General features: G+C 32.3%; 1 protein-coding gene across 8 annotated transcripts in view; it reads right to left on the bottom strand.

The window, feature by feature from the left end:
* LOC106064725 (sodium bicarbonate cotransporter 3-like) overlaps positions 1-22,516 on the bottom strand; it is a 96,633-nt gene that overhangs the window by 9,758 nt on the left and 64,359 nt on the right. For 4 of the 8 annotated variants that reach the window (XM_056013451.1, XM_056013452.1, XM_056013450.1 and 1 more), the window contains exons 5-24: positions 20,561-20,587; positions 16,953-17,091; positions 16,201-16,361; positions 15,211-15,435; positions 14,212-14,309; positions 13,102-13,131; positions 11,960-12,046; positions 11,082-11,240; positions 9,412-9,558; positions 8,069-8,160; positions 7,454-7,628; positions 6,665-6,798; positions 5,947-6,131; positions 5,082-5,270; positions 4,388-4,617; positions 3,706-3,819; positions 2,706-2,870; positions 2,017-2,195; positions 1,026-1,167; positions 396-572 (exon numbers count right to left, since the gene is read on the bottom strand). In XM_056013451.1, coding sequence (XP_055869426.1) covers positions 396-572; positions 1,026-1,167; positions 2,017-2,195; positions 2,706-2,870; positions 3,706-3,819; positions 4,388-4,617; positions 5,082-5,270; positions 5,947-6,131; positions 6,665-6,798; positions 7,454-7,628; positions 8,069-8,160; positions 9,412-9,558; positions 11,082-11,240; positions 11,960-12,046; positions 13,102-13,131; positions 14,212-14,309; positions 15,211-15,435; positions 16,201-16,361; positions 16,953-17,091; positions 20,561-20,587 — 2,855 coding nt within the window. Of the gene's footprint in view, positions 1-395; positions 573-1,025; positions 1,168-2,016; positions 2,196-2,705; positions 2,871-3,705; positions 3,820-4,387; positions 4,618-5,081; positions 5,271-5,946; positions 6,132-6,664; positions 6,799-7,453; positions 7,629-8,068; positions 8,161-9,411; positions 9,559-11,081; positions 11,241-11,959; positions 12,047-13,101; positions 13,132-14,211; positions 14,310-15,210; positions 15,436-16,200; positions 16,362-16,952; positions 17,092-19,449; positions 19,474-20,560; positions 20,588-22,516 lie in introns of all 8 variants that reach the window. The other 4 variants (XM_056013453.1, XM_056013456.1, XM_056013455.1 and 1 more) reach the window with 4 other exon arrangements.

The raw sequence follows: 22,516 nt of genomic DNA, 5'->3' as shown, positions 1-22,516 counted from the left end.
TAAACAGTTCAATACCAAAAAATACATTGTTCCCTGCTAAAGTCAGTTATTTTGTTTCCCATTCTACACATACACACATAAATCTACCCATTACAAGTTAAAGTCTAAAATCTTATAAAATGGGGGAAAATGTGTGAGCATCAGTCACATTTATCTGTATGGGGAAATGCTTACAAACACATTTTGTATGATAACAAAAATAAAAAACAATTTTCAAAACATAATCTGTGAATATACATATTTTACTATATATATATAAATATATATAATTTTTAAGAAATTACTTTTAAAACAATGACTTAAATAAATAAATGCCCTTGTTTAGAGTAGTTATTTATAATGATTCAAAAGAGCTAAGAACGTTTTAAAAATAATTTGCTTCAATAATGTTTTACCATGACAGGGAAGACAATGGAGACAGCTTTGATCGACTTGATGGCACACAGCACTCCCAGACATATGATCTGAATGAAAGTGAAGATGTGGACTCGGTTGATAGGGACATGTCTGAGATAGATGTAGTCAGGCTGGTACTTGGCTGGTTTAAAGAACAGCAAGATTCTGTCGATAAACTGAAACGCAAATATAAAAATTACAATGATATTTTATTTGCTATAAAATGTTACATTTCTCAGCTGTAGAGTTGAATGCACTTTTAAAAAATCAAGTCAAATTTATTATGTATACTGACCATAACCAAAATTTATGTCAACATTGAGTCATTTATGGTTTGGGCTTTTTAAAAATTTTACACAATAAATGCAATGATAAAATTAAAAAAAAAAAAAAAGAAATAAAAAAACAACAACACACAATTGAATATGAAACAAGCTTCAATAGCTTGTAGGTGACAAATATGAAATTATTATATTTAAATGCCCAACATAACCAACAATGTGTACAGCAGTGCTGAACAACTGAAGTGCTTTATTTATCCTTGGCATGGTCTGCATAAAGCTTCTAGCAAAAAGCTGGCTAGAAGAAAAAGAAGTATGAACTGAGAAGCCAAATCATTAGGAGCATACCTGCATTCCCTTCAAAGCTGCAATACCCATGTACAGGAAGACACCATACAAAACAGCCATTGGAATGTATTGCAAGACACCAGTAAACAAGACAGAGGCACCACTTAGGATACCAACCAAAAGAGCCGTCACTCTCTGCTCTCTGGAACAAAAGAAAGCTTTTAACCTTTATGGTCAATTTAAACATGAAAATGGATGCAAAGTTAAAAAGCAGTATGCACACTGCACACACCACACAACATCTTTAATTGCTCTTTGTATTAAACAAAAAAACCATATTACTTCACATGTTTGGCCTAGACCTGAGAGGACTAAACATTTGTGACTAAATAACATTTTGTTTAATATCTTCAAACAAACAAAATAAAAAATACTTTCATTTTTAAAAAAGCTTTAAAAAACACACACACACACAAATATATATATATAATATATATATATATATATCAATACTGTAAGATTCATTTCCCTTTTATACATCAAACAAGATTAATTAATTACCACTAATTAATTAATTAACTGGTTAATTTTTTGACTGACTTATGTTTTGGTAGGTACATTGAGTAAGTGTGTAAAGTTTCAACTTGATACAAGAATTGTAAAGTTGGAGAAATAACATATACAAAAGTTGTTATAAGCTTTGTGAAAATTTTCTGCATCTTCTGAATCAGATTCAGAAAATTTTCTCTGTTTTAAACAGATGTAGTAATTACATAAATATGCACCACGTTTTTTAGGATGTGATTTTTTTAAATGTAGCTCCTGGTCATAAACCACACTGACACATCAGAAATTGTTACAGTAATTAAAAATTATAGTGCCAAGTTACATCATGTATGGTCAATTAAGGCAAATAGAGAGAATTATAAGTGATGATATGAGGGAATAGCATCATCATTTTAGACAGCCCTAAATTTCAGTGTTTGGCATTAAAGTCAAGCTAAAAAAAAAAAAAAGAAGAGATGAAATCAAATAAAATTTGAAAAATTACCTGACTCCTAAGAACACTGGTCTCTCTCCAGGGGCAGTACACTCAGACTCTTTCCTTAAACTCATGACATGGGCTAAGGCTGAGACAGTGGCGGCCACGTACCAAGGCAAGCCCAACAAGGAACATAAAACAATGCAGATAGCCACAACAAACATATCAAGATGGTAGCCACTACCTTTCTGTTAGATGAGAGAGATATACCTAAAGTTATTTTCTCAAAGATGTGAGAATATTATACCTAAAATTAATGATTTCTAATTAGCTTTAGGTTTATTTAAATTAAATTTAAAAATATTGCTTTTTAAGGGTGTTTGTTTTGTTTTATGCTTCAGGACATCGCTTCATAAATGAAATAATGTCCTATTGCAAACAGGGACGTCCTCGTATAACTTGAGGCCACACTTTCATGGAGGACCTCAAAACAATAGACATCAAGTGGATAGAGGCTTCAGACATTGCCATTAATAGATTATTGTGGAGAAAACTGGCTGCCCAATACACCGAACTAAGGAAGGATCTAAGTAAGTAAGTCTAAACTTCATGAAGAAATGCAGAAGATCGCAGTTGACAGGATTTGAAACCAGACTATCAAGATGACAGTCCAAAACACATACCATATGACCAGGCAGCAATCCTCCATGCATGCACTAAGAATCAATGTCAAGTTCCATGACAAAATTTTAACTTACCACCAGTTTATTCTCTTTTCTGTTAACAATGACTGCTGTGATCTGTTGGTCCATAAAGATCAAGATGACAGCCAGGAGTGCAGGGATTATTGCAGCAAAAATTAACCAGACTGGGTTCTTGTCAGAGAAAGGGTTGATAAACCAGCCTCTAGCATCATTGCTTGGCTGTAAGGGAAGAACACATTTTTGTATAAGCAACATAAACATCCCAGTTTTGCTTTTGTAAGAAATTAAAAACTCTGCCCACTCCTGCTACTCACTGTAAAAGTTGATAACAGTGGAGCTTCACATGTTAGATATGTTTAGAATAGATTTCACTAATTGGAGAACAAACTATTTGTATGCTACAGTAAGAAAAAAACAGCCATGAGGAGGATTTTTTTTTAGAACTGTTGTAGAACTGTATAATAAAGATCACAAATCATTTCACTCCTTGTTTTTTAAAAAAAGTTAAAAAAATGGAAATTAAAGGGACAATAATCTAATTTTCTCATTTTTCTATTGTCATAATTGATAATTCTGTTTAATTTGCCTATGTGTGCAAAAAAAGTGCAAACTAATGAACAAGAAGTTTTCTAAAAAAGTCTGCTATGCCATGAAACCATTACATATTCTATGTGAATTTAAGTCTTGTTTGTGCTTTAGTGACATGTTAACAAGATAGAAATACTATATTTTTAAATTACTCACTTTAGTTTATACTTTTTTTTTGTTATTTTTTTAAAGTCTCAACAAGAATAAATTAAAACGTGATTCTGCAACAGATCCCAATTTACGATTGTCTTGTGAGGAGGTCTACTTTTCAAAGCAAAGATTGGACTTCATGACCCTCTTCAAGTTTATAGGAAATGAGATTGTGCTTTATCTTCAATGATGAAAAGGGGCTATATATATTTTTTTTTACGATGACCTTTCCACTCCAAAACTTTCAAGCTTTTAATGTGAAACAGGTGAGATCTTTTACGTTTAAAATTAAAAAGTGTTTATATCAGTTAATTACCTTGAACTCTGTTGGCACATTTAATTTCGGTGTTTTGATTCCAATGCAGATATCAACAACAACCATGCTGATGATGGCAATAAGGACAGCAAAGTCACTCAGAGTTTGTCGTACCTGTGGACAGTCAATGAAGTTATTAATTTCATCATTAATTCATTATCAATATTAATTTTTTTCAATTCAAATGAAAGATTTAGACAACAAAAGTTAAGCAGATGAATAGCCAGAAATAGAGACTATTGATATGAACACAAATCAGTTGCTTCCCATTTTTCATCATTTCATTGATGTCTTTTAAGCAACTTTGACAAATTTAAATAAAAAAATATACAGAATTGCCAAAATGTAATTTTTATATCCATATATAATCAAGGTGGGAAATGGTGCAATAAGTAGAGCAAAGTACCTATTAAAATTGCTAACTGATGAATTATTTTTATGATTTAATGGTTTAATGTTTTTTTTTTATGAAATTTTTGCTTGGCTAATTAGTTGTGTGGTTTGCACTTGTATTGTCAACACAATGGTATAAGACTAAGATGCTGTGGGATATTATCCTCTTCTCCCATACCACAGGTTTGAACTATGAACTTTTCTTATACCTCAATTTGAAGACTTAAGAATTAAGGCAACTACTAAAGAAATATATTCAATGATAAAAACTAGATTGACAATGACTTACAAATGTGGGGAAGAAGGCACTGGTCTTGGCATTGGTCAACATAGAGGCAATAACGTATGTGCCTAAAAATAGCAACACTGAAAGGAAGAAGGCGTCAGGCTCATAGTGAGGAGTATTGCAACCAACATCAACAAAGTTTCCTCCATATTCAGAGCAGTTCTTTTTGCTCATGGCTGTCCAGTTGAAGGTCGAAGTTGACATATTTAGCCACTCATATGACTCATTGGTGACTGGAGGGGGAAAAAAGAAGACTGTTTATGAAACCTTTTAAAAAAATATTATTTAAACACTTTGTTGTTTTTTTTTAAACACACATTCCACAAATGGTGATATTGATATTGTTGTGAACCTAAGGGAGACAACTCAAATAAAGGGTAAAGAAGATAAGCTTGATGTCACAATGGATGTGTAAATGATTGACAACAACAACAACAAACACAAACAGCGGTTCTCAAGTCTTGGGTTTACTTTCACCACACACAGTCCAGTTCTAGGATTAACCTGCCCCGTCTGCTAATTCCCATTCCAGCTAATTTCTCAGTTACAGCCAACACTAAGCATTTTGTACTTGATCATTTAAAATAATTAACAAAGAAAATCCATTGATGCAAAATGAACTGTGAGATCATAGATTTAAAAAATTTAAACAAAGGAATAAAATAATATTTAAAAGGAACATTTTCGTTGAACTTACAGAAAGGGATGACATCTGAGATGTTACCAAAAACAAATCTGAAGATGGTGTTGTTCAAGCTTGTGATATTTGAGAAATCCATGCCTGTTGCATTTACCAGCACATCTGAAGTGTTTGGGGAAAAACACTCGCATGTGTAGTTCAGTGGGGCATCAGGATTGAAATTTACTGGTGCGTCCTGAAGAATATCTGAGAATGGACAAAATTATTTTTTTTTTATAAAATACACTTAATGATTTGTAGAATTTATAAGGAAGTAGTAAACACTGAGTTAAATGTAATGTGTATAAAATAGTGCAAACATGAAGTGTCTTTTAAAAACGTGTCAGCATTTAAAGCAAGTAGAGTGTCAAAATTTTCATTGGCTTAAGAGTGTGAGTGTCCAAAAATAGTTGATATAAAAAGGCCAGTGAGACCCAAGACCAAAGGAAAAAATAATTCTTCAGATGGCCAGAATGAGAGATCGGCTCTTCACTGACTCTCAATCTGATTCTCTTTTGAAGTGAAGTCTTGTTTTTACTCCCCTGTGACATTGGAGGCCAATCTGTGAATCCCCACAAGAGATTCATTCATATTCCTACTCTGTACTGGCAAAGCCTTAAAAGGGCCCACCAACACAGCAAGCAACCTCCATTAAGATTGGAGTGGAAGCTTTCTATGTATATGGTAGTATGGAAGCCCACAGGATGTTAGCTATTTCAAGTTTACCAATCAATCTCTACAAATGACCACAGTGCTTGGTTATACCACCCAATGTCAGTTTGGCCTAACCAAATAAGCCCAACTTATCAAATCAGGTCTTTACACATTCATTCTTCCCTTACAAAGTCATTTAATTTAAGCTATTAACATAAAGACATCATACCAAGTGTCTTCTTGAAAGCCTCCACAATAAAGATGACAGCAATCAAACTGGCAAAACTCTCTTCTGTAAATCTGGTAATGTATCTGACTAAAGCAGAAAGGTCAAAGGCTACAACCACCAACAGCAAAAAAGCAGTCCAAAGACCTATCCAGGCTCTGAAGGGAAGGAAATCCAACTCTTGCTCCCTACAAGAAAACAGAAAATTGTAAAAAAAAATAGTTTTAAATCATGAGTTGTGTTGAAGTAAACAGACAAACATTTCAACATTTTGAAAATTGTACACCTAAATTTTGTCTTAATTTTTTGAAATTTTTTTCTAAATATGTCAAGCCATGTAGACACAAATACTTTATTTATGAAACTGGGAAACAGTGTAAGCATACTTTTAAAAAGTCCCATTAAAACATTACACTAAAACTGCACCCTAATAATAAAAGATCATACCTAGCTTTAACATTAAGAGCAGTATAGGATATTTAAATCTGGGAATCTGCTTGACAATAAAACTTTCTGTGGCCTATGGTTAACGAGGGTATCATGTGGCCAGCATAACAACCCACAGCCTTTTCATTTCCCCAACTAATGTCAGGTACCCATTTAGAGCTGGGTGGACTCAGAGGCGCTCAAAGATCCTGAAATTAAAAATCCCAGTCTTCACCATGATTTGAACCCGGAAACTTGACAAAAGTGCAAAAAAAAAAATTCAATTTGTACTGACTTGCAGAAGTTAAACAAGATCATTTCCAATATCAGCATGGGTCCAGTACTTCCCAGTATATTCAAAGGCTGGCCAGAAAACAGTGCATACAGAATTCCAGTTATAGCAGCAGTCAGAATACATTCCATTGTTCCCTGAAATACAGTAATGTAAATAACTAACCAATTTTCTAAAAATATCACAATATCTTTAACTAATAAGTTCCTTGAAATACAGCAAATTGGTCTATAACTAACCAATTTGCTAAAATATTGCAATATCTTGAATTAATAAGTTGTCTGAAATTTTTAGATGTCTATAACCAATAATTAAATTGATTTCCATTTATCTTATCTTATAGATTACAGACTTAATTCAAAACAGCAGATAATTATGTTCTTCGCATTTAATGTGTCAATCTAGTCATGCTTGTTGATCAATGACTTAATCTCTTCTAAGTCGTTGTTTTTTCTCTAATAGTACTAGGGAAAAAGAAGCACTTTACAAATTTGTTCTAGGGTATGGATTAAGAAATATGCCTCTATCTATGTGTCTTTCTGAGTATTTCATTACGTATTGTTTTTCTATTTGTTAATGCTGCTGAGTATATTATAAACAGATAAAATTTTGAGTAGAAATTTTAGATTGGACACATACATATTTAAAAAATCAATTAATTAGTAGGCCCTAATTTTTAAGTTTGTATAAAGTCAAGCATTTTTTTTTTATTTCACCTCTCAAAAAAAAACTAATAATGCTATAACCAAATAAACATAATTTTAACATGTACTGATTAAACATTATTTTTACCATGTACTGCTCGGTAGCTTGGCCCAAGAGACCACCAAATGTGACATTAGGGGTCAAGGTAGCCAGGTAGAGAAAAATGACAGATGCAACACACTGGATGTGAAGACAGTCTTTAAAATCACTTGGATACCAGGGAAGCTTTCTTTTGATGTCTGCTATCAAACCTCCAAACAACCTAAATAGAGGTTAAAAAAAATAATTTATGTCATGCCTGATTCTATAAGTAAAAGTTTAAAAATAAAAATGTGTATAATTTTTTTAATTTTCAGTTTGTTTGTTTTTTTCAAAAATAAAACACTAAAAAAGTAGATAAACATTTTTTTTTTTATTCTTATTTTTAAGTGTGAAATTTTTAAGTATTTGTAAAGATTTATAGGAAAGATTTGATTTGTTGCATTACTTTCCATATTTCATTGCATTTTAAAATTTTATTACATTTTGAACCATAATCTATTTTAAGACTACATGTTCTATGTCAGAAAACAAAAGTGCATTAAAGAAGTGTAAGTTAAAATAATTGCAATGATTTGTATAAATTCTCTTCATTATCTCTAGAAAAGATTGAGCTATCTAACAAAACTTTAGAATCAAATATAACAAGATGAAATAAATGACCTTCCAGTTCTCTGAAGTGTGGGATCACAGTGAGACTCTTCTTCCTCCTCTTCGTCATCCATGATCTGTGGTTTTGGAATCCTACGTGGTGCCTAAAAAGATGAAAAAATAATTTTCTATAAATAATTTATGTAAAAAAAAAATTGCCAAAATAAACATCTATTAAAATTGTTTAGACGTAATTATCTTCTCTTTTGAAGTAACATCTGTAATTTATAAGATAAGATACAATCAATACATTTGTACAAATGCTCCTTCTTCCCTAGTACTATTACAGCATTGAATGGGTTGCATGAACCAGCCAGGAAATCCAGTGACTTGGCAGAATTTAAGGCATTGGTTAACATGCATGACTAGATGCATGACGCTTAGGACGTAATCATTTTCTTTTTTGAAGTAATGTCTGTATTATATAAGATAAGAAGATAAAATAATACCTTCAAAGCATTTTATTCATAATATAAATATGTAATAAGACAGTGAAATGACACAGAAGCAGGGGAGGCTATCATGTATATATGTTCTTCTTATCCATCACTCTCATTATCGATATTGGAGTGGTCCAGATAAATAGTCTTATATCTGAGATGAACTGTACATTGGTTTCCAAATTAGGCAGCTTTCCATACAGTTTATATATTGCTTGGTTATCCTATATTTGAAAGTATTGATCAGTATTCAGAGAAGACACTCCACAGGGGCATGTTTCACTAGTTTCAGAAGAAGGAGCATTTGTACAAATTTGTCCTAGCATATGGAATGAGAAATGTGTTTGTCTCATTCTGCTGTGCTTTATCTGAAGGTCAAGAATTATACTTTAGTCATGTTTTGTCTTAGATTGTCTCAATGGTTTTCTTTTCTATCTTCTGGTCTTTTAATAAATGTAAAACATTGTTTTAGGTAAAACATTATGCAAATTTACTTCAGATAAAGTTTTCGCAGGACAAAACGGTTCCAAGCATCCTCATAAAATACACTTTTTAGCAAATTTTTTGCATGAATTATGTTATACATATATATATTAGTGTCTCTTTCAGACCTTGACAATCTATAGTGCAGATGATATAAAGGTCATCTGTTTCTATGGCCGATGGTTAACAAGTGCCTTGTGGCCAGCACAATAACCGACCATCTTTTCCCAACTAATGTTGGGTACCCATTAGAGTTGGATGTACCCAGGGGTGTCCTGAAACTCAAAATCTTGTCTTCATTGAGATCAAGCCAGGGACCCTAATTCAGAAGCCAAGTACTTTATCACCCAGCCACCATGCTTTATATTATATATATATATATATATATACATTTAATTTGATTTAAAAAACTTCATCAAAGGCTATGTTTACCTGGGAGGGGACACTTTGTGGAGGTTCTATCCTGATTTTGGGGTCCCATTCTCCAGGAGGTAGGGCTGTCACCTGGTCCAAAAACTCATCCACACCTGCTAGAATGTCTTGTCTGTTTTTAGCTTTGTAAGCAACTTCCCTGAACACCTGACAACATGTTTAGATACAAAGGTTGTTTTTTTTAATTGTTAACACAAATAATAATGCTAGACTATACCAAAATATGATTAAAGTGTTCAATGTTACTATTAGCCCCCCAAAACATTCCCTAAAAGCTGCCTCAGTGCTCCACCTAAATGCCAATTGTGATTTTAGTTATCAGCCAAACAAAAACCAAAACATAAATTAAAAAAAAACTTATTATGTTCACTGGCCCAAGCTTTCAAAGATCTAAAACACAGAAACAGGAAACTAGATAAAAGATGATCAAAGATTCCAGATGCAATGCTAGAATCAGGGCTGGCCTTAGATAACTGAAGGCCCTAGGCAAAGTGAATTTGGTGGCCCCAAAATGAAATAGAAAAATAAAAAAATAAACAGCCAAAAATAAAATTATGCAATTAATTAAAAACTTTGTCAGGTCGTGTACTCTAACAATAACACTGGGCACAAGTCTCACTATTTCTTGTCTAAAAAAAATTGTTCAGAGTCCTGTGTGAGGCCCCCATCAATGAGAGGCCCTAGGCAGCTGTGTCTTGCACATCTAGAGTTGCTTCTTGTGGGATGTTTCTCTTGTGTGCACCATAATGGTTTGGGTTTTAGTTCCTAGGGTAGCGCTTTGTTGATGTCATTGCTTCTTCGCCTATGTTGTGGTTGTGCCGATGGCAGATCTTTGGTTGGAGTTTTCTTTGGTATTTTCTTCCCCAGTATTGGGTTAGTTAGTTTATTTTACGTTATTCTTCATGGTGTAGCTCTAAATTCATTGGTCCTATGATGTTGTGAATGGCGATCTCAAGGAATGCATATTTTTCTTGTTTAGGGATGCAGGCTTGGGACTCTGCTGGAGTCAAGTCTGATTTGTAGGTTTTGTTATGGTATTTGACTATCGACCATGGCATTGGGGTGTGGGCGTTGCAAGCCCTGATTGGCTGTGGCACTGAGATTAAGGTGTGCTATAATCTTTTGAATAGATAGTATAACTTGTAATTGCCTTTGTAAATGCTACCAATATTTATTCCTCATTTCTGCAACATCATATCATTACTTTATTAAACCTTTGTTTTGCTATATGTAATCTCGTTATTCACTAGTATACATTGCTATTTGCATTATTCGTTCTTTTGATACTCATTTCATAAATTGATTGCTAGATTGTTAGGGGGTGCCCAGGCAGACAAGCCACTGCTAAATTACAACCCTGACAGGAATTTAATAAACACTGTTCAGGTGGGGAGCCCGGGTAAGTACATCATACCCTAGATGAACCTTGTAAATCCCACCCTGACAAGCTGCTAAGGCCAGCCCAGGCAACATAAGCTATAGCCCACTTGCCCCCAGATATTGTTTTGCACAAAAAGTAATGGAATAAATTGCCTCATGTTGATTACAATGGGGCCCATATCTAAAATTACTTAAGGCCTTATCAAAATCTAAATCTAGTATTGCCCAGATAGGAGATGAAAGGTTTGATCTGATTGAGTCCCTTAAAGCCATAACATTGTTTTCAATACCTCATCCACCATGATGGTTGACATGGACCTGCCAATTTCCACATTCTTCTGTTGACTTCCAGGTGGACCAAAGAGAATAAACATAAACCTGGAGGGAATAGGCACTTCAGTGATGTCCCCTATATTTCTACCTTCACACAGTCGTATAAAAGCCACCACCTACAAACAAATTGACCAAAAAATAGAAGATAAAATAAAGCAAAACAGATACATTTCACAATTATTATGGCATTACTTTCCTCAAGAAATGTTTTGAAATATATTTGCAACAATAAGATGGGCAATGTCTTTGATTCTGAAGATTAAAAATGAGTGCAGTGTTTCAAATGGCTACGCAAACCCAGTTGCATCCTGCATATTTTTCCACATCTGAAGCTGTCCAAAGCCGTCTCAGACTACTGAACCACTATGTTTGACATTAAGCCAAAAGAGTGGTTTTTGTCTGTGCAATCCCCTTTCAACTAAGAAAGTCAAGAGCCCTAACTGTGTTTCAGAAAACCTATGTATTATAAGATGTCAATTTTCAATAACAGACTATAATTAAATTAAATTCTGTACTGTATCACTATATCTTAAAGTCTGATTTTACAACAATTAATTGTAGCTTTTAGAATTTTTATTTCTAAAATAAAGAAAAAAAAAGTAATGTTTTAAAAAAAAAAAAATCAAATTCCTACTTTATGTTCAAATAATGTAGTTAAACTAAACATTTATATTTTATTTGGCCTAATTGATTCTAAATCTGGTCATAGTAGATCTACACTTCAAGACAGAAATCCTCTTCACTTTTCTGGCATTAATTTTCATTATGCCTTTTTTGTACTTCAATTATCCCCTTTAAATATCATTTCTGAATGTCTCACTTGATAGATACTCACTTGATAGTTGAGACAATCAAGTTCACCAACCATAATGTTAGCTGCCTCTGCGCCAGCAGGAATCTTTCTCATAAAATGTTCATTCAACTGTGTAAATATAAGATAGATAAAAATGGTGATAAAACCAAATTCAAGTAGATATATTTAATACATAAAAGAGTTTACATTTTTAACAACAATGGAGAATACAGATTGATAGCTACTTCAAAGGTTATTTCAAAATGATTTTGAGAATCGCCATCTAAAGCCAAAAGAATGTGATGTGTAGTTAACAAAGAAAATAATGAGGGTTCTATTTCCCATTTAAATACAAATAGCAAAACAAAATTACATAAGAAAAGCATTTAATTGTCGACATACATTTTATTTCTACACATATGTATTGACAGTTAACATATGAAAATGAACATAAATATTAGCATTTATATCTTTATGCTTTATGAATGTTTATTTTCTTATCAGGCAATAGATGTGACAGAAAGAGCAAACTTAAAGTGTCAGAAAAAAAAATCAATGCAAACAAATACATTAATAGGCTACTTTTGTTTTCTTTAATGACAATGTGTAATTATAATATGATCACACATTTTCATTCATCATACCCATGTATATAATAGTGTATGGTAGAATATTAAATTATATCAAATGAGGATACAATCATACATAACATATGCTAGTAAAACACAAAAAGAAATAGGTTCATTTGAATTTATACATGCAGATTGAATGGCCTTCAAACGAGGCTTGGCCAGGACTGTACAAAGAGATATACAACTGGCTTTAGACAAAAGATTGATTTAACAGATCTAGCAGTATATTACAGATATAGCACACATTATTTTTTTGACTAAAAGACATTAAAAACATTTTGGAAATGCTCATTCCTTATTTTGAAATCATTGAATGAAATCCATATACACACTTTAAAGACTCTTTTTGTAATTATTTTAGCCAAAAAATAATAAAAGCAACTAAACATAGTTACTAAGAAATAACATTATGTAAAGTTGAAGAGGCAAAAATATATTTAAAAAAAAGAGCCTTGAAACAAATGGAAAAAAAATGTCAAAGCCAAACAAAATGGAGCCAAATGTGTTACAATCTTTCTTTAAGTGCCTGAAATCAAGAGAACAGCAACCAACCTTAGCCAAAAGACTGTTTTGTCTGTTGATCTGTTGTAAAAGATAGCATTGTAGCTTTTTATGTAATGATAGGCTCCCAAAACAATATAGAAGTTTGCAAACATGATTAGTAGTCACATGCAAAATAATATGAAAAAGGTATCCAATGTGTGTAGACTACTAAACTTAATTATGATTTAAAATCTTTGGTAGCTATAAGATGTTCAAAACAAAATACTTTGCCAAATGCCATTATAATGCAATAGGTTTAAGAACAAATTTTTTCTCCCCACCTCCTTCTGATATGTGGATGTAATCAAACGGGGACATAAAAAAAGTGGGAAGACAAAGACTTCACTATGTGAACAGAGATGGTGACCAAGAAAGCTATGGACAGCAAAAAAGCATTGGCCTCAGCACTGTAAGAAAAGCGTGCCAAATGTAAAATGGCTGGCTCCTCTACCACCAAAGTGAATGCTACCTTAACTGGCATTATCAGTGGATGGGAATGTCTCTCAAGAATAAGGCTCCAAAGTTATATTCAAAAAAGTGTTCAACGAGATAAAACCATAGTCTACGATTGAAGGAGGCCCACAATAAACCAATGAAAATCACTTTACATTGATCATATCTCACATTCCAGTCTTAGAATTATTTTGTGGGCCATCATCATGATATGAGTAATCCATAAAGCATATAAATAGTATCCCTTTCACAGGACTTAGTTGATTAAGCAAAGAAATTTGCAATGGTTATGGTTGTAACCTATTAAGCTTATGAAGAACAAGTTTCCAAGCATATTACCAACACCTCTATTTTGCCAGCATATGCATTGTACCCACATAAAACTGGATAAACTTCATTACATGAATTCATCTAAATTTTGAGTTCGATTCTTTTGAGCCCAGACTGAAAAACTAAAGGTACATTTTTGTCCAGCTCTAATTAATCGCACATACAATGTGTTTGACTTCCTAAGGTAGACCGGCCACAAACAGTCTTTTCCTAGATGAAATAATGTGTCCTGTTCAAAGTAGCTTATAAGGTCAGGTTGATATGTACCCAGTTTTGCCCAATGAGCCACAAACCAGAAGGGCATTGTCAAATAAATGAGTGAATTAAATGACTTACTCTGGTAGAAGATGGTGATTCAGAAAGATCTCCATTCATCATCTCCAGGTTAGGCTGGCTGTTGGGATTAGCTCGAAGCCTGGCCATGTTTAATGCATCTGGGGACAAAACAAAAGATTCAAACATTTATTTATTGATAGTTATAGGTTTCAGGGTCTATTTGAAGAACTAAAAAATCTTAGAATTTAAAAAAAACAACATTACTGCTAAAAAAAAAAAATAGGCGTGGTGATCCCATTGCTACCAAAAAAAAAGGGAAGGGATCTTAAATGGACTGGGTAAGTGAATTGCTTTAAAAATGTTTTACATATTTCGGATGTTCCTTCAGAGTTGAAGATAGTTTACTTCCTAGTCCAAACCTCCCGCAGGACGACGGGGGATGGGAGTGGGCAGGGCTTAAACCCGGGACCATCGATAAATCCAAACGACAGTCCAGCACGCAAACCGCATGACCAGGCAGCCATTATAATAGCAAATTAATCTCCGTATGGAATCACTTCGAAGGGGCAAGTTTAGAAAGATTGATTGGAAGCATTCAAACATGGTATCATTGTTTACAGTACAGACTTCAAGGTTTAAATAAAGGCTTAATAGAACACAAAAATCCTGTTGATTGTAAAAAAAACAACAATATGCCTGTGTTACATAAATCTCCAAACTACTTTTGAATGTGCTTATACTGTTAGAACTATTTTTTGTTATTTCTAAAAAAAAAATGTTTTAGTGATACTTTAAATAAACTAATGTAAACCACTTTCCTTCTAAGAATATGCAAAGTAATCTTATCTCTATGAAAAAAAAATTAAACTTTAGTAAAAATGATTAACAGTTTCTGTCTGAGGTAATATTTCTTATAAGGGCTTGACATCAGGTTGGATGTTTATCTGTATGTATATGTTAGTTGTTTCCAAACAACAATCAAAGACATTGAACAAACACAACAAAGAAAAATAGACAACAATAAAAATTAAATGCAAACTTTACATTTAACTCCCTTACCATTTTTAGATCTCATTGAAAGTGTCCTGCCAATTTCTGAGAATGTTCTCTTCATGGACAGCTTTCTGAAAATAGCCTGGCCACCATCCATTTCTGGGGTGATGGAGACTTTCCTGCGAGCCTTTTGGTGCTGGAACCAATGCTGAGAGCAAATGGCTGACCTCACTTGATCTCTCACAGATTCCTCTAGCTGTTTCTGGCTAATTAGATTGTCAATCAAAAGATCTGGGGAAATGGTATTCAGTCTTTGATAATACAAACATCTTTTTTTTTGTTCCTTTTTTAAAGTTCTATACTAAGCTTGATTTGGCTAAGACTGAGGCCTATATTTTACAAAAGTCCTAAATTATTGTATTTTACATTATCATACTTGATTGCTAGACAGTAACAGCATTGATAATTTAGAATTAGTTTGATTTCAATATGATATCTCCAACTTTAGTTAAGGGGTTACTGGAGGTGAAATGAGAAAAAAAAATTTTGCTTAACTTAATAACTTTTGTTATATTAAATCATATGACAACTCAACGAATAAAATATATATTTAAAGTTGAGTAATGCTTCCAGGTTGCCATGGTAATGGTGGCCATCTTAAATATAAACAAATATTAATAAAATTCTAAAATTTTTCAAAATTAATACATTTTAAAGCTAAAAATACTTTAGTCTTTAAATTTAAAGCTTTCTGGAATGCACTAGCTAGATTTTATATATATTTTTAAAAATATTCTCCATTTTATAGAAAGGATATTTGGCGCATAACTGCTAACTCAAAAGTAAATGCCTTCTGTCTCAGCCCATTTTAAGTTGACCAGGACTTATCTTCTCTTTAGTCTTCTCTCTATTAACTACTGCTTATGTTTTCAAGATATTCTTTTAACAAGGCTGCTTGAAATGGCAAAGAAAAATTTATTTCTAATTTGTTTGGTTCTTTCCCCTTAAAAAATTAATTTCCTATTTAGAAAAAAAAGCCAGTGTTGGCGCCATTACCTGCCACCTGTTGAATGTTGTTGGCATCCATCTCCAGCATGCAGGCCCCAGTGGTCAAACTACTTCTTAACTCGAACAAGGAATGTAAAGATAATGATGCTACATGAGGCTTGGACCATCTCATGCCACCTTCTTCAACATCTTCTTCATATTTTACCCATCTAAAGAATTGAAGGAATATACAATAAATCACTCACAAGTCAAATCAAATAAAATTCAAAATAATTTTTAAGGTGTATAAAAAACCAGTATAAAAAGTTGTAATGACTTTTAGACATTTTTAACCGGAATTTTTTGTTTACTTACAAATTCATTCAAACCTTAACTACAAGATCAAATTATATAGAATAGAAAGAAAACTATATGGAGAGCTCCCTGATTTGGAAACCACTGCGCAGTTCATCTCATGTATTGGTCTAGTCATATGAACACTCCAACATAACAATGAGAACGATGAAGAAGAAGAAAAAATTATATTTCATTAGAACAGCAGCACATAATTTTCATCCAATCATCACAGGGACAACAACTGATCTAATTTATTGATTTTCTGTTTAGTAATAAGTAAAGGATTTCAAATAGCACAAAATAAATGAAAATTTAGAAAAACAAAATACAAATAGTCAAAAGATAAAGAAGAGGCAATAACTTGTATAAATTACCTCTTTTAACAAAGCAGTGTTCAAATACTTATAAGACCTTTTATCATTAATTGTGCTTTTAAGTTAAAATGATTCCACACTAATTATTACCTGGCTGTCTCTTTCCATTGGTAGGCATCTCCAACTTTATACAGGACGTCCATCTCACAGAAGACATCGTGGGAGGAATGAGCTTGGTCTTCTGCCTCACTTAATAAAGCTTGGATTTGTTCACTGGGAGTAAGACTGGCTACAGAGACAGAGACACAAAGCAACACTGTCTTAACTTTTGGTCAAATGCATTCCAATGACAAACATTATAGTGAAACCACATTTTCATCAGCAACAAAAGCAATTTTATTAAATTACAAGTTTCGGATGTTCCTTCAGATTCTGAAGATAATTACAACCTACCCCAAACCTTCTAAAGTATGACAGGGATTGCAGCAGGCAAGGTTTGAACCCTGGACCTTCCTGACCACTGAGCATATACCACACAACCAGGCAGCCATTAAGGCTAAAAGTAGTTTACATACATATTTTTACGTATTAAGTACATATAATAGTTTCATTTAGAACTTTCTTTTCTTTATTTAAAATCCATTAAATTTTTAACAGTATTTCAATATTAGAAAATTAAAATTAAAAAATGCGCTTGATTTTTTGTGGATAAAAGCTCAAAACATCTTTCAAATCCATAATATAGTCTAAACATTTTAGAAACTTTAGAAAACCTGTATTTCTCCCCAAGCTTTTTCCCTCCATCTAATCAAATGTAATGTTATGAAATTTTTAGGCCTCTCAAATATATGTTCAATTGATATGTTCATTTCTTGATTAAATCCACAACATCTTAATTCATAATAAACATATGCTTTGACAAATTTAAATGCAGAGGTGTGCTTTTGGGTATTTACACAAATTTCTAATTTTCTTTTTAACCCTTTTATTTGCAAATAAAATAATATGTTATGAATTATGATGTCCCTTCAAAATCAAAGTAAATGTTTTTTTTTTGATTTTATAAACAGAAATAAGTATAAAATGGTGCTGCATTCTAGTTGTTAGTAAACATTAACTAAAAAAACAACAACCTATTTTTAAAGATATATAAAATGTTTGTAATATTAGTTAGATAAAGGCTGTTAATCTATGGTATTTAAGAAAAAGTTTTATGAATATTTATTAATGATTTTGTTGTATTATGTTATAGACAATCTTTGTTAGTAATTGAATTATCTAATAAGTTAAGTGCAATTGTGTTGCATACATTACAGAAGTAACAGAATTTCACACTACAACATATATGAGTGCTCAAAGAAGAAAACATAAAAGGAATGGATTTGGTTTTAAATAATAAATAATAACAAGTGCATTAGGTTGATTTGATTTTTTTTTTCTAAGGATGCATTCAGTAAATTTAATTCTGTGCTGCTAATTAAGTTGACCTCTGGTGCAGACAGCTGGTGCAGGGTCATATGGTGCAACTAAAAGAGGTGATAGTTTTTTTTTCTTTTAGAATTAATTCTTTCAGCAGTGTTTATCAAGGTTTTTTTTTCTTTTAGAATTAATTCTTTCAGCAGTGTTTATCAAGGTGAGAAGAAATGCATTATTTGTTTTCTAATATGGAGTGAAATTCAATATTCCCAAATATTTATTGTTTTATACAAACTTTTTATGAAGTTTATTCTAATATAATATAGGTCTAACATATTTACATATTTTGAAAGAAAAACCTAGAAAAGAGTTTTTTAAAAAGCATATTGTTTTGTTTTTTTTATTGTTAATTTAGCTTTTGGTAGACACTGCCATATAGATTTTTAGAACTAGTAAATTTATAAAAGCAAATAAAATGGCTACTTATATAAAAAAAAAACACGGAAAAGACTGAAAAGCATTTATAAGAGAAAAAACAAAATAAACATAAAATTAGAACTGAAACTGTAACAAATCAGTAAAAATGTAAAAGTTTATAAACAAAACATAAATACTAGCTTGCTCAATGTTTCTCAAATACACCCCTTAACTCCTAGCTACAACCTCTTAAGGTGCACTGAGATGAGTTGTTGTTTTTTAAATGGCCATTACTTATTCGTGAATTAAATTAAATCTGCATAAGGGGAAAAAAAAGATATATCTAGGTCAGGTGGCTTGTCAGATTAAAATAGATAACATATGTTATATTATAAGAAAAAAAAATGTATATATAAAAACTGGATCCTGCTAAACTTCATTGAGAAATTTTGTTAAAAAACACTCTGGCTCTGTACATTGTTTGGTAGTTTTAATAATAGTTGTTTAATTGTGTCATTCATACTTAAATCTCTCTGAGCTAAGGACAGAGCTTTTAAATTTAGTAAGTTACAGCTTACAAATAAGATTCGACCATTTAACCTAAATTAGTGAGTCTTATAAAAAAAAAATTTAAAAAAAAAAAGGGTGAAACACATTTTGCAAACAATTAAGGTCTGTAATGAGAGAGGAAAAAAAATGAAGGTGAGGTAAATGAGAAACATTAAGGTTGATATTAATATTGATTATTACTATGATTGTTTTGATGTTTCTAAAATGCACACATAAAAGGTGTACGTCTAGACATATAGCTTACAGCTGTTGAAGAAACCTGGTAGACCTATAAAAGTTGATAAAAGACATATGACAATCAATATCTTATCTAATAAAATACAGACGTTACTTCAAAAAAGAAGATGATTACGTCCTACGCGTCATGCATGTTAACCAATGACTTAAATTCTGCCAAGACACTGGTTTTACTGGCTAGCTCAGGTTACTTCTATTAAAGTTAGCGTGTGTGTGTGTGTGTGAAAGCAGTCAAACACAATAATGGTTACTATTAAAGTGTAATGTGTAGTCAAACACAATAATTGCTTCTATTATAGTTAGTCTTTTGTGTGTGATTGGAAAATCAAACTGTAGCTGGTTGGTTATGTTAAGACCCTTGATTAGAATGATCTATAACATCTATAACAATGGAACCGCTTGTTTACAGCATTTTACTTCATTTCATCAGACAGCTTTAGTTGACTTGATATTCTGAGTTTGAGTCTAGAGAGACTCTTCTTGGAAGCTAATCTAAATTTACAGGGCTGGATGTAAATAAGAAATCATTACATCATAATCTAGTTCAATATAGTGCAGTTTGAATGCTGTTAAATAATAAAAAGTAAAGTTCCCCTTTCAGACCTTGCAATCTATGGGGCAGATGATGTAAAGGTAATCCGTTTCTGTGGCCCACAGTTAATGAGAGTGTCATGTGGCCAGCACAAAGACCAACCGCCTTTACTTTTCCCCAACTAATGTCAGGTACCCATTAGAGGTGGGTGGACTCAGAGGCACCCAAAGATGCCGAAATAAAAAAATCCCAGGCTTCACCAGGATTCAAACCCGGGACCCCTAGTTTGGAAGCCACACACTTTACTGCTCAGCCACCGTGTCTCTGACTTTTAAATAATAAGTGTTAAAAATGTAAAAACCATAACTTCAAAACTAGTTTTATAAAAAAAAATAACCATTGTTATCTGACTAGTAAAGTTTTGTAAAGAAATAAAATTAAAAACCCAAAATACAAAATCAATAATAAGTAAATATTATTTAAAAAAAAACACAAAAAAAAAACACAATGACCGATTAAGGAAATGACATACACCTCCAGTATTATTTTAAAAAAAATATGTACTAAAACTATCTATTTTTTTCACCTGTGACTAATTGTATCTGCAAAGTTTCTGTATGGTAAATAAATAAACCGATTTTTTTTACTTCATTTTATAATATTTAAATGACTAAATAATGAGTGAATATGATACATCTTTAACTAATGCATGCAATACACAACATAAATGATGAGCCTGTCATCTACTTAGAGAAACAAGAATCTGAAAATGTTCATCTTTCTGATCAAATTTTATACAAAGAAATCAAAATAATTATTGGAGATTTGGTTACACTATTCTGATAAGTTTTTTTTTCTTCTTTCAAATGCACATTTTAAGCAAAAATTATTTCCAGTTTAACCATTAAAGTAAAGTTAGTAAATTTCCCATTTTAGACCATAGTTTATGTGTTTTTTGGCCAATGGTTAACAAGCAGGGTGTCATGGCCAGCACAATGACCAACCGCCATTACTTTCCCCAACTTAAGTTGGGTACCCATTAGAATTGGGTGGACTCGGGGGTACCCTAAAAATCCTGAAGTTCAAAATCCCAGTCTTCACCTAGATTCAAACTCAGGACCCTAGGTTTGGAAGCCAAGCACTTAATCACTAAACCATCATGCCCCCAGTTCAACCATTATATGAAAGAGATATCACATTATAGATTTTTTTTTTTTTATAGAATCTTAAAAAAGAGGTATCATTATTATACTTTAAAATAGATGCAAATCTTTAAAAGGTTAATTGACATCTTCAAAGAAAGAGGTCAAGAGACTCTAATTAGCAACAAATCAAAATACAGCACTAAAAGCTTTCAACAACTTAGACAAGATACAACTGTGATAGTCTCAGAAACAATCAAAATCAAAAGGTTGTTAAAGACCTGAAGAAATAGAAGCAAATTTCATGAAAGAAACTATTCTCTTCTGGACAATAGATAGAAATAAGAGAAGATAGTCTGCTCTTCCCCCCCCCCCCCCAACCCTTTTTGATGTATCATGTAGTATTGGACATTGACATAAGAATCCTAAAAAGACTTTAATAATGTAACAACAGGATGTATTTTTTTTACAAGAATAAAAGCATGCATGTTTTATTTATTTGTGAAAGCTACAAAATTACTTCCGAGATGTGTTAAAGTACACAAATAAAATACATGAGGCAGGACTATGTATTGTTTTAACATAAACAAGAGCAAAGCTGAGTACTGAGCTGCTGGAAATTTTGTTTTTGAATCTCTATTTCTCGAGTAAACTACTTCAGCCCAAACTTTCTCCTTTATAAAAACATAAAACTTTTTTTTTTTTCTTATATGAGCTTTATTCTACACAGCATGTTATTTGACTCACTCCCACCAAGTAGCCTTCCTTAATATAGCAAATGCTAATTCTTTTACAAAAAGACCCATTAAACGATAAATTCTATGGCAATAGCTTTAAATTGGAAGATTAAATCCCTAACCCTTTTTAAAATAATACAGTTTTAATGAATTTGTACTCATTCATAATTGGTATCATTGATTAACATAATCAGTTGAAAGGCAAAAATGACTTAATTAGTGCCAAATGTAAAACATTAAAAAAATAAACATAGATAAGCAATAAACAAAAACCTAGAAGCAAAGAATATTCTTCTCTCAACTACGAGAAAATAGATGAGTGTGATATATTTGTCATGTATTGCTTGAGATATTATGATATAGACATTGACAAACTCATTCAATCTTAAGAAATGTTATCATCCAACAGTATAATACTTACTTAAACATCCAAACAGATTTATTGATCATAAAGCACTAAGCCAGCGGTTCTCAACCTTTTAAGCTCGGCGACCCATTTTTTACAATCCCCAACTCTGCCGCGACCCCGCCCCCCGCTCCACACACACACACATAGGCTACAGCAATAGCTGAATAGACAATAACTGTCCATATTTTCGATGGTCTAAGGCGACCCCTGGCAAACTGTCATTCGACCCCTAAGGGGGTCGCGACCCACAGGTT

Source organism: Biomphalaria glabrata, chromosome 16 (assembly GCF_947242115.1).
Source record: "Biomphalaria glabrata chromosome 16, xgBioGlab47.1, whole genome shotgun sequence".
NCBI classification, from domain to species: Eukaryota; Metazoa; Mollusca; class Gastropoda; family Planorbidae; genus Biomphalaria; species Biomphalaria glabrata.
The sequence above is the reverse complement of the archived record's forward strand: the minus strand, read 5'-3'. Positions and strand labels throughout refer to the sequence as shown.